The following is a 13201-nucleotide window of genomic DNA, read 5'->3' as shown; positions in this document are numbered from 1 at the left end:
TCTGGTTTTACACAAAGACAAACATCTACACCTTTTTTAATCACTCTGTCACTCCTAAAAATGGGGTGTAACCACCTAAGTTAATTTGCCACATATTTCATTCTACCAGGGCTCAGTAATACAAATTATATAGTTTTGCATACAAGCATCACCTACTCTCCCATTTTACCTGTTTACCAGTTACTTCTTGATATTTACATTCAAAGAAGAGTTAGGGAGAATTAGCTCTTTGGTAAGGGTAGATCCTCTTTGTAACAGTGGGATTTCCTTATTGGTACTATGTGCCCCCCTAATCCTTCCTCGTGACTCCTTTCACCCCACTTGCTTAGTTTAAACACTCATCCAGTTTCTCATACAACTATATATTTCACAACTATGGCAAGAGCAGGATATGTGTAAACTCTCCACAGATAATTGAATGTATACCATTTATCCAGAATAAACTGCAACTACATAATTGAATTCCTGGTGGTCTCTGTTGTCGCTACATATTTTTGTCTGCCTTTTCCCATCCTACACCCCCTTTACCTAAAGAGAAGCACGTCCAAAATGGGAGTAGCCTAAATCAGTGATGACTGAAAGTTTTTGTGCTTCTATTGTACCATACAATAGCTAGATCAGTACAAAACACAGCAATACTGAGTAATATAAACTTACCATGACGTGACCTGCGCCACCTTCAGAATCTGAACAAAGCGATCCATTAGGGGCAGGCAGATGGGACCAAGAAGTAACTCAAGATTCGGCTGCATTATCTCAGTCATTCCTCTCATGAAAATACTCTCACAGCAAAACACCTTGTTTTGTGGAGTGATCGTATAAGGGATGAATGTGTAATTACCTGTACACATCTGCCAATGATTAAAAACAGAATATTACTTTGCTATTTAATCACTGTTCATTGTTATTTAATAATGGTGTATTAAATGTTTTATATACGAATTGCACAAAACACATTAATCTTTCATACTGCCTGTAGATCTTCTTCTGGCATGCATTGGATTACAAGTATTTCACAAAATGATCCTGTCAGTCATTAAGCCATGTATTCATTATAGACATTTATTTTGCCTGCTCTAAAATAAAGCCTCAGCAAAGTGTCTCTAAAATACCCCTGACTATATGTCACTGTAACTGTCTGCCTGGTACACTGTGCATAATGTTATTAAAGTAGTCTGCTTACTTAAATATTGTACCATATGCCACACTTGTGGATGTGGAATCATAAGAAAATCATAGGTGAATGCAACAGACCTATATGAAACAAGATATTGTAAGATGCAGGGCCAAGGTGTGTGAATGAGATTGGGGCATGTAGAATATAAACCCCACTGGGGAAGGAACTGATAATCTCTGTAACTGTATCAGTACTATATAAATTCCAGGAAATAAGTATGTGCACCTTGTTTATTATAATGATTAAATAGTCAGGACCACCTGACAGGTTAATTTAATCCATTTATTTTCAGACAAGTAGTTTACATTTCACCATTTGTGAAAAGTAATTATGCTCTATTCTATCCACTGTGCTCCAGAAGAAAGCATCAGCAAAGTTTGAAACAGCATGTCACACCTTCCTACAGAGATGTAAGAAATTAGCTTTTCTGAGTTGTATGTCATAAGTGTGCCATTAGCTTTTTCATACAGATGTTTACAAAGCCAATCAAGAAATAAATATTTGATCACATTACATACTTAAAGGTAAACTAAACATATATATATATTCTATAATGAACTTATTGCACCAGCCTAAAGTTTCAGCTTCTCAATAGTAGCAATGATCCAGGACTTCAAACTTGTCACAGGGGGTCACCATCTTGGAAAGTGTTTGTGACACTCACATGCTCAGTGGGCTCTGAGCAGCTGTTGAGAAGCTCATCTTAGGGGTCATGACAAATTATCAAGCAGAAAATGAAGTTGGTCTGTAATATAAGCTGATGCTACAGGGCTGATTATTAAATTCTGATGCTAATTGCACTGGTTTATGTGCTGCCATGTAGTAATTATCTGTATTAATTATTAATCAGCCTTATATTGTGACATTTATATTCTAAGTGTACTGTATATTGTGAGAGGGTCCCTAAGCTCAGTAAGTAACAGCAGCGCAGAGCATGTGCAGTGAATCAACAGAAAAGAAGATGGGGAGCTACTGGGGCATCTTTGAGACAGATCTTTACTGCTAAAGGGCTGTGGTTGCCTTGGGCTGGTACAGAAGCACAAAACATAATGTACAACATTTCTAGTTACTGCTTTAGTTAGGCTTCAGTTCTCCTTTAAAATAATATGAAGACGCTCTCTTGAAACACAAGGAGATACAAAAGAACAAAATGTAAAACAAAATGTAAATAATACTTACAGTATTCTTCTGGCAGATAATTTCCTGTAGGGAAAATCATACAGATGTAAATGTTAATATGTTCGCTATATGCAATATATAGTGACCGATTTTTACATTATTATGTTGACAAAAAAAAAAAGCAAAATGTTTTTTTTCTATCAAGCACTAGCTCATTAAAAAAACTCAAACTACAAAATAGTAGTGGTCACTTTTTTTGCAAAAACAAACTCACAATTTAAATGAGGCTTAAAATCTTAAAAGTTTTAATAAACTGGGGGAAAAATACATTTGCTTAAAACAATTCTCATTGACTTCATTTAGACTATTCTAGTTTTTAAAAAGTAATCTTTGCCAAGTTTATATAAATAAAATATATTTATTTAAATATATACCTAAAAGCAGTTTCACACAGAGTCCTATTTAAACAAACATTTAAGTGGACTTATATCATGTTATAAATGACCATCATGTACAGTAGGTAATTATAAATTAATCAGTGTAATGATTTCACTAAATGCTCTGTCTTCACACAAGTAAAAATTAACTACAATTCCCTGCTAAGTCCACTAGATAGGGACTGTGACATTCTTCAATGCAAAAGTTCGAAAGGCCGATGGCTCTTCCAAACAGCCCAGAACAACAGCAAGCCGTGACTTAAAGGGATACTGTCATGGGAAAAATTCTTTTTCCAAAATTAACCAGTTAATAGTGTTGCTCTAGCAGAATTCTGCACTGAAATCCATTTCTCAAAAGCGCAAACAGATTCTTTTATATTTAATTTTGAAATCTAACATGGGGCTAGACATTTTGTCAATTTCCCAGCTGCCCCTGGTCATGTGACTTGTGCCTGCACTTTAGGAGAGAAATTCTTTTTGGCATCTTTTTCCATCTCAATGTAACTGAATGAGTCTCAGTGGGACATGGGTTTTTACTATTGAGTGCTGTTCTTAGATCTACCAGGCAGCTGTTATCTTGTGTAAAGCTGGCCATAAATGTTGAGATTTTTAAAAGATCAGATCCTGATCATGAGACCACGATCTTCTCAGAACGATCGTACGATCGTATGAATTTACCATCAACTAAAAAGACCAATTTGCCAGGAAAACAAAGGGGAGCTGCCTGCTTGGCCCTGCAAACATAGATAGATTGCACTGGGACAGACAAAGATTTTTTGACCTGGCCGATCAATTTCCTGACAGATGTCGGCTGAAAAATCGTAAGATGTACGATCGTTCGAATCCCACTAACCGCACGATAATTTCGAAGGATTGGTAGGGCTTCCCTAAAATCGGTTGTTCGGCAAGAAGAATCGTCGCGTCTATGGGGAGCTTTAGGGAGCTGTTATCTGGTTACCTTCCCATTGTTCTTTTGTTTGGCTGCTGCGGGGGGGGGTGATATCACTCCAACTTGCAGTACATTGAAGTTTATCAGAGCACAAGTCACATGACTTGGGGCAGCTGGGAAATTGACAATATGTCTAGCCCCATGTCAGATTTCAAAATTGAATATAAAAATATCTGTTTGCTCTTTTGAGAAATGGATTTCAGCGCAGAATTCTGCTGGAGCAGCACTATTAACTGATTCATTTTGAAAAAAATTTTTTCCCCATGACAGTATCCCTTTAAGTATGGTGCAAGCAAGGTTTTTGAGGAAATTTTCATTAAAGCAGTGCACCATTGAGGAGATTATTTACTAACATCCAAAATGTTCTCATTATTTTAGTAAAATAAAACTTTGACCAAACTCCCATCCGCAATTTTACCTTATTTATCAATAAAATAATTGGAAAAATTTTGTTCGGGAAAAGACTCTGGATTAACTCTGGATAAAATCATGAAAAAAAATTGAATTGTATGATTATTTAGGATTACCGTCAGAAAACCAAGAATTATTTTGGATTATTGTATGAAACCCAGCACAGGTCATGATATCTTCCAACTATAAAACAAAAATCTGCCATTGACTTTTTAGAAGCCTTGGGGTATAATAAATCTCAAAAAATAGAGTTTTTTCCATGAAAAATTGTGTTTTCCCTTTTAAAACTCTGACCAAAAAAATTGTACTTTTGAAAATAACCCCCTAAGTGTTCACATTACTTATTTTTTTAGAGGTGTGATAATTACTTGTGCATTATATGTCACCCTATAATTTGACTTATTTACTAATAGAATACTACCTTGTATTGGATATTAAAAAAACACACACTACCTTGTACTGGATGCTAGATACTGTATGAAATGGGTTCTACTAAGTATCAACTAATCAAACTGAGCCTTCACGGATGAAATTGTTAAACAATTGTGCATGCAAATGTTAAATTAAAGGGTCTTCTACCCATAATCTCTTTTATGGATAATAAAATAATATATACTTCTAAGCAACTTTCTCACACATTAAAGGACAAGGAAAGTCATGTAAGGACATCACTAGTACATCACTAGATGCAAACCAGGTCGAGCAGGAGTCATGGTACTCAGGAGTGAACAGATAGCTGGGCAAAAAGCAAGCAATAAACTCTTGAGTTGTTATATTATGCCTGACCATACATGTCTAAATGAACAATAACACCTAGAATACCCCAGCTGGTGAGTTATAGTTCCACACAAGATCTTAACGAGTATTTTATGGTACACTATCACAATTTTATATATGAATTTACAAAAAGGCCTTTATATGAACTACGGAGTACAAGAGGATTTGCTTCTTGACTCATTATAGACTGAACTGTTAATATTATCATATGTTAAACTTGTGAAAAAAGTGCTTGGCTTTATTTCAAAGTTTCAACTCCTAGACTCGAGCCGTCATCAGGAAGTGAAACCCTGACCCCAAACAACCCCTTATGAACCCAACAATGGCGCCAAAACTGGCATGTGACATCATAGTAGCACACATACATACATACACCCAGTGTAAGTGTCTAAAGTATTAAAGGAAAATGGGTGAAAATGTTAATGTCCGTGTTCATACATTCAGCCCCACATCGTGGGCCTGTGCTTGTAGTGAGAAAGTGTGGGCGCCAACATAATTACTCAGTGAGATTTATAAGTGTACAAAGTGCTGGTGAATGTCCGCAGCCAGCTCCAACCTCAGAGTCCGCCCTGACAGCATATGGTTACCTTCAATACTGCAGAGGATCGCAGCAGCCGAGGGATGAGAGTCCACCTATCGCACTTTAGACAGTGGTCGGACCAACTCGGGTTATCACTATCCCCATTTTGTGATCGCAGCTAGTGCCCTGGGGAGTGTATTCTCCTATGGGCACTAGCTGCAATCGCAAAATGGGGATAGTGATAACCCGAGTTGGTCCAACCACTGTCTAAAGGGCGATAGGTGGACGTTCATCCCTCGGCTGCTGGCTGCGGACATTCACCAGCACTTTGTACACTTATAAATCTCACTGAGTAATTATGTTGGCCCCCACACTTGCGCTGAATCATCGCTTTCTCACTACAAGCACAGGCCCACGATGTCGGGCTGAATGTATGGACACGGACATTAACATTTTCACCCATTTTCCTTTATTACTTTAGACACCTACACTGGGTGTATGTATGTATGTGTGCTACTATGACATCACATCCCAGTTTTTGGCACCATTGCTGATGATGGCTTAAGTCTAGAAGTCTAGGAGCCAAAACGTTGAAATAAAGCCAAGCACTTTTCACCCTAGGAGTGCGTTGCTTTTTTGTTATTTACATACTTATATATAACCAAAAAGCATTGCTTTTTGATTGATGGTGCACCAGCTCTGGACTATATATATATATATATATATATATATATATATATATATATATATATATATATATATATATATATATATATATATATATATATATATATATATATATATATATATATATATATATATAGTGGTAGAGTGACTAGGAAAAGGAGGAAAAAGGTCACTCTAGCCTTTATTTTCTCCCCAGGTACTGAGATAGGCTCCAGGAAGGGAGTTATTAAACAGGGAGTTATTAAACAGAGAACCAGCGCTCTGTTTAAAGACTTTAGTAGCCAGGGACTCCATTCCGCAGATCCAGTGCAGAGATTGGAGTTCACCTTCCACAGGAAAGCTGTCCTGTGGAAAGGCTATTTAAAGTTAATTGGAATGGGAGAGTTTGTCTCTCATTAGGGCACAGCAGGTAGGAGACCTGGCTGTGTTAGGAACTCCCAGAGGAGCTGGGAGTGCCGCCCGACACTACATGAAGCAGAGGGAGCCCGTGGCTGTGACTTAGAGCCAGATTTTGTTGTCTGTGTGGGACATTGAGGAAAAGCCAGGAGGCTAAGAAGTTCACTCAAAGACTGTGAGTACAGGGGTGAGCCACAACAATTGTTTTGTTTGCTGGTAGTCCACAAGGGGCCCAGCCTAGTCAGGAACTGCTCCAAAGTTGGAAGGTAGTGCCCAATGGGCTAGGTTTTATTTGTTTGAATGATAAAATGGTCACCCCTGTGTCTGTGGACAATACACTGTGTTTGTTTAAAGTTGGAAAATAAACCTGTGTTTTCCTTGAAAAAGCTGTGTGTCCCTGTATGCTCCTTTGTCCTATGCTGCCTGCCTACCATTGACTAATTCCCCCAAAAGTTACGTGTTCAAGCCGCCAGCTTGCCACAATATATAGTAATCAATGCATACAGCATGGATGCAACATTGAAAACAAGATCAGTTCATTATTTGGCCAAGGAAGAAGGAAGGATACATAAGCATTCACATTCAAATATCTTCAAAGTGAAATTGACCTGGGTGTGTGTACTGTATGTGGCCACTTCTAGGGCTGCTGCTTGGAGAAAAGAGGCAGAGTGGATCTTTAATACAGTGAATATTGGAGGTCTTAAATGAGAATTAGAACATTTTCTGCTTCTTAAAAGCCTATTGTCTTACAGTTTATGTAACTCAGTTCAGGAACTGACTCATGTTTTCTGTACTAACAGAGTACTACTTTATCTTGGTCGATAAGAAGTGAAGTGAAGAAGTGAATGACGTCAGGTACCAACAAAAGCTCTTAGTAAGCTTAGTAAGTAATAGGTAAGATTTGTAGAGCTTCCTGTAGATGGTGAGAATTAGTCATAGGCAGGCCCGGATTTGTGGAGGGGCCACCTAGGCCCGGGCCTAGGGAGGCAGGATTTTAGGGGGTGGCTAGCTGCCTAACCACACCCACATTAGTTAAAAAACACTGGGGATGCGCAGGAGATACAATCATTTTTAAAATTTCCTGTGTGCCAATACCCATTGCTCCGGTCCCAATGAAAATTTGCACGAATAAAGGGGAGGGGACGGGGCGATGATAGGGGTGCCCGCTATGGACCAGCCCTGGTCATACGTGAGATAACCAAGCAGCTAAGGCCCCAAAAAGGAGTAAGAAAGGGACCAGTGTCCCGACTGTACCTTGCCCAGATAGGGATCCAGTGGATGAGGGATTTATATCTTGAACACAAGGCTGACTCCTGTGCTTAAAGTCTTTAAAGGTACAACTTCCCTGACAGAAAGGAAAGAGCAGGCATGGCGATCCAGACTTGTTTTGAGAACAAGGCATAGGGACCGTATCGCTAGTGCAGAGAGCACCTATTTGTGCTCTCTGTACTAGAATAGCTCAAATGCCAATTTAAAAATTGGAATTTTGGCTTTAAAGTTACCATGAGAGGCGGGGTTGGGCACTGCTGCCTAAGGCAAGAATCTCATTTATCATGGTACCTAATTGCATATAGGAAAGAATACCCTCTGCAACATTTCAAACAATTTTCTGAAATTTGTTCAAAATCACTAACAGCAAAATTAGCATTTTGACTGTTTAGGATGTACAAGGTATAAGATCCATTATCCGGAAACCTGTTATCCAGAAAGCTCTGAATTATGGAATGGCCTAAATGGTACATAAGCTGGAGGAAAGGTAGGTGGTGGGAGGGGGAAATTTGTAGAAAGGAACACGCACTCCAAGAGCCAGTCGGTGCCGACAAAATAGACTTTATTCCAAAAAAGCTAAAACAATGGTCCTAATGCATTTCGTATTCTGAGATACTTAATCATAGGTAAGCTAACATGTTTCCCCCCTCCCACTCCAAATCTATACAGCGCTGGCTAAACAGTCAGCACTACATTCTTCATGGGTCTCTGTGCTACAGCTGAATTTTTCAAGGGGTAAATCCATTATGAAGTCAGTGGTTGTAAATAACCCCTAAGATTTTGTAAAGCTTTGAGGTAGTTTTTTAGTTTATTCAGAGTTATTTAAATAAAAGTTTAGAATAGAAAGACTTATTTTACCCATCTTGGATCATCATAATTTATAGTTTGTAAATCTACTGTTTGTGGAATTTTTATCCCTCTGAGGGCTCCCTCCTAGATCCTGACCTCCTCTCTGGTGGGAGCATCCCAGCTCCCTGACATTATACTTGGGCCATGGATCCTACTGAGGAAGCTACGCCTGATGTCGGACGAGCGCTCCGCGGATTGGCATCCCGCATGGAGGATTATGAAGCCCAGCAATACCACATAGGGCAGGCACTCGATACCCTTCTCTCTCGTATGCCTCCTGCGCCCCCTGCTTCCCAAGCTGCTGGAAATCCTCCAATGGCGGCCGTCTTGTCTACCGCAGGTTCCTCGTCTGGTGAGCCTTGTATTCCACCTCCTCCTCGCTTCAGTGGGGACCCACAAGCCTGCAGGGGTTTTGCCACACAGTGACAGATCCAGTTCGAGTTTCAACCCTCGTACTTCCCCAATGAACGTTCCAAGTCGGGGTATGTGATGTCTCGTTTGGTGGGCAAACCGCTTGAGTGGGCAACATCTCTTTGGGAGAAGAATTCTCCAGTGACTTTTGATGCCAAGGCTTTTCTTCAAGCATTTCGTACTGTGTTTGATGCCCCGGGTCGGATCTCAAACGCCCCTTCTCGTCTTCTGCAACTCCGGCAGGGAAACCGCAGTGTCTGCGAATATGCTATTGACTTTAGAACTTTGATGGCTGAGACTTCCTGGAATGACGATGCCTATAAGGCCGTATTCTATCAAGGTCTGTCTATCCGTATTAAAGATGATCTTGTCTCCAGGGAGGTCCCTGACTTGCTGGAAGATCTGATTGCTCTATCCATTAAAGTGGACACTCGTCTCAGAGAGCATCAAGTAGAGAAGGAGCGCAGTAAAAGATTTCAACCCTTGTTGGCACCTCGCTTTCAGAGACCTCTCTCTTGCATACTCCAGCGACTCAAGCTTCTACTTTTCCTCCGGAGGAACCTATGCAGGTTGGAAGGGCTCGTCTCTCCGAGCAAGAAAGACTCCGTAGACGGGTGGCTGGCCTATGTCTGTATTGTGGCGCACAATCTCATTTTGCGAACTCTTGTCCTGTGAAACCCACGAGTTCTGTTCCCCGAGGCATATCTAGGGTAACTCATGTAGGGGGCACTACTCCAAGTTCTCAAGAGACCACTCACAGGTTTCTCCTTCCTTTACAGATTCATCTGGCCACTAAGACCATTGACGGTTCTGCCTTCATTGACTCTGGAGCTGCTGGGAACTTCATGGATGCTCTTTTTGCCAAATATATGGAAGTTCCCTTATTCCCATTGTCTACTCCCCTTCGTGTCACTGCCATTGATGACAGGCCCCTGGAGTCTGAATTTATTTCCTTGACGACTGGGGAATTGCCTCTGCAGGTTTGGACTTTGCATAAAGAAAGATTATCATTCCTAATTTTTTTCTGCCCATCCGTTCCAGTTGTTTTGGGTTTCCCTTGGCTTCCGCCTGCATAATCCCACCATTGATTGGTCCGCAGGGCAGATTTCCCGTTGGAGCCCATTTTGCCAGCAGCACTGTCTTCCTGCTGAACCCCTCCAGAGGGTGAATATCTCTACGTCTGAAGACTCTACCCTCCTTCTACAAGGAATTCTCCGACGTATTCTGTAAGAAGTCTGCAGAATTCCTTCCTCCACATCGACAATATGTCGATCTTCTGCCTGGAACCATGCCCCCTAGAGGCCGCACCTATCCTCTTTCTCCAGCTGAGACTTCCGCTATGAAAGACTATATTCAGGAGAATCTCCAGCAGGGGTTTATCCGCCCTTCTACTTCTCCTGCCGGGGCAGGTTTTTTCTTTGTGCAGATTGTTTAGAAGAAGGATGGAGGCCTACGTCCTTGCATTGACTACCGGGGTCTTAATAAAATCACAGTTAAAAACCGGTTCCCCTTGCCTTTGATTGCTGAACTCTTTGAACAACTGAAAGATTTTCTCTAAGTTGGATCTCCGTGGGGCATACAACCTCATCCGCATCCGTGAAGGGGACGAATGGAAGACGGCATTCAACACTCGAGATGGGCACTATGAATATCTTGTGATGCCCTTTGGCCTTTGTAATACCCCCGCTGTCTTCCAAGAGCTAGTGAACGACATCTTCCGGGATCTTTTGGGAAAGTCTGTGGTCGTGTACCTTGATGACATCCTGATCTTTTCCTAAGACCTTGTATCTCATCGCTCCCAGGTGAAGGAAGTACTCTCTCATTTGAGGAAGAACTCTCTCTTTGCCAAGTTGGAGAAATGTGTCTTTGAGGTGTCTAAGATTCCTTTCTTGGGTTACATCATCTCCCCAGAAGGTTTCGAGATGGATCCCGTTAAAGTGTCTGCAATCCAAGAGTGGCCCCTTCCCTTGAGCACCAAGGCAATTTAGAGATTCATCGGGTTTGCCAACTACTACCGGCAATTCATCAAGGGGTTCTCTTCCCGTATTGCACCTATCCTTGCTCTCATCCGGAAAGGGGGTAAACCCAGTTCTTGGCCTCCAGTTGCTGTTGAAGCTTTTCAGTCCCTGAAGGATGCGTTTTCTTCTGCCCCAGTCCTCCGTCATCCTGATCCAAAGCTACCCTTTTGCATTGAGGTGGATGCTTCTGAAGTGGGTGCTGGGGCTATCCTATCCCAAAGACATTCAGCCGATGGGAAGTTGCACCCTTGTGCTTTTTTCTCCAGAAATTTTTCTCCTGCAGAACAAAATTACGATGTAGGAAATCGAGAACTTCTGGCAGTCAAGCTTGCTCTTGAAGAGTGGTGTCACCTCCTTGAGGGTTCTTCAATTCCGGTCACAATTTATACTGATCATAAGAACTTGGAGTTCATACACTCTCTCAAGAGACTGAATCCTCATCATGCCAGGTGGGCTCTATTCTTCTCCCGTTTCAACTTTGTTCAGACCTTTCGTCCTGGTTCTAAGAACCGGAAAGCCGATGCGCTTTCCCGAAGTTTCACTCCGGTGGATCGGCTTCCTGTAAGGCTTGAACCAATTATTCCTCCCGCCAAGATTATTGCATCCCTGTTTCCTCAATTTGCCGAACGAATCTTGGCTGGTCAGTCTTCCAGGGCCCGGCCAGGTCAGGTGGGCGCCCTAGGCAACCCAGCCTGGCAACCCCCCCCCAGGGAGGGAGCAGGCCGACGTGACTCCAAGGGGAGGGAACTGAGAGCAGAGAGGGAGCCAGCGCGACTGACAGGAGAGAGTGAACAGAGAGCAGGGAGGGAGCCGGCCAGCGCGACTCCGAGATGAGGGGAGGGAACAACTAAGAGCAGAGAGGGAGCCAGCTGAAAGAAGAGGAAGGGAACTAAGAGGAGGGAGCCAGTGCGACTCAGAGATGAGGGGAGGGAACAGAGAAGAGGGAGGGAGTCGGCCAGCGTGACTGACAGAGGAGAGAGCGAACAGAAATCAGGGAGGGAGCCGGCCAGCGTGACTCAGAGATGAGGGAAGGGAACAGAAAGCAGGGAGGGAGCCGGCCTGACTGAGAGAGAAGAGAGAGGAGGGGTGAGCGAGGGAACAGCAAAGGAGAAGAGGTTCACAGGAGGGAAGGAAGACAGAGGAGTGCGGACTGGGGGTAGGCAAAGGACAATTTATAGAGGTAGCTGCCCAGCGCCCCCCTATCACTGCGCCCTAGGCAGCTGCCTCTTCTGCCTACCCCTAGTTCCGGCCCTGCAATCTTCTGCTCCTCTGGATACCCCCATTGGGATGGCGTTTGTTCCCTCCGAGCTACGTCTACCTATTCTTCAACAGTCCCACTGTTCCAAGCAAGCAGGACATCCTGGTCCTGAAAAGACTCTTGAACTCCTTTGACGCCTAGTCTGGTGGCCGACTATCCGAAAAGATGTCAAAGACTTTGTTGCTGCTTGTACCATTTGTGCCACATCCAAGCCTAGCCATTCTCGCCCCAGTGGGTTATTGCAACCATTGCCTATTCCCTCTCGTCCATGGACTCATTTAGCAATGGACTTCATTTTTGAACTTCCTCCCTCTAGTGGAAACACTGTGATCTGGGTCGTGATTGACCGCTTTAGCAAGATGGCCCATTTCATTCAACTGAGGAAGCTTCCCTCTGCTGTGGAGTTGTCTCAGCTCTTCATCCAGTATATTTTCTGTCTGCATGGTTTTCCTGTGGAAGTTGTCTCCGACAGAGGTTGCCAGTTTACAGCTAAGTTTTGGCGTTCCCTGTGCAAAGATCTGGATATTACTTTCCAGTTCTCCTCCGCTTATCATCCCCAGACAAATGGAGCAGCTGAACGAGTGAACCAAGCTTTGGAACAGTTCCTTAGGAACCATGTTTCCCTTTGTCAAGATGACTGGTCTGACCTCCTGTAAGATCGTACGCATGCGTCCTGTTCGGCGCGTGCACGGTAATGCGCGCCGGCGCGTGACGCGGACGCCGGCGACGGTCGCTGACGCGGTGGCGACGGCGACGGGCGCAGGGACGTAGGCGGAAACGCCTGTGACGGACGTGCTGGCGTCAGTTCCGCGACGTCAGCGTGAGGACGCTAGTTTGGCGCCAAAAGATATGCATTTAAACCAGATCCAGACTTACATGCATTGCCTGGTTATTAGGTTAATTACTGAAACCCTAGCATCTCT

At 42.8% G+C, this 13201-nt stretch overlaps 1 protein-coding gene across 2 annotated transcripts in view; it reads right to left on the bottom strand.

Moving 5' to 3' along the window:
* LOC108717885 (mitogen-activated protein kinase kinase kinase 5) overlaps positions 1–13201 on the bottom strand; it is a 140244-nt gene that overhangs the window by 91991 nt on the left and 35052 nt on the right. For both annotated transcript variants that reach the window (XM_018265310.2, XM_041564516.1), the window contains 2 exons: positions 2357–2380; positions 658–851 (listed from right to left, as the gene is read on the bottom strand). In XM_018265310.2, coding sequence (XP_018120799.1) covers positions 658–851; positions 2357–2380 — 218 coding nt within the window. The remainder of the gene's footprint in view (positions 1–657; positions 852–2356; positions 2381–13201) is intronic.

Source organism: Xenopus laevis, chromosome 5S (genome assembly GCF_017654675.1).
Source record: "Xenopus laevis strain J_2021 chromosome 5S, Xenopus_laevis_v10.1, whole genome shotgun sequence".
Lineage (NCBI taxonomy): Eukaryota > Metazoa > Chordata > Amphibia > Anura > Pipidae > Xenopus > Xenopus laevis.
Note: the sequence above shows the minus strand (reverse complement) of the source record. Positions and strands in the feature narration are given on the sequence as shown.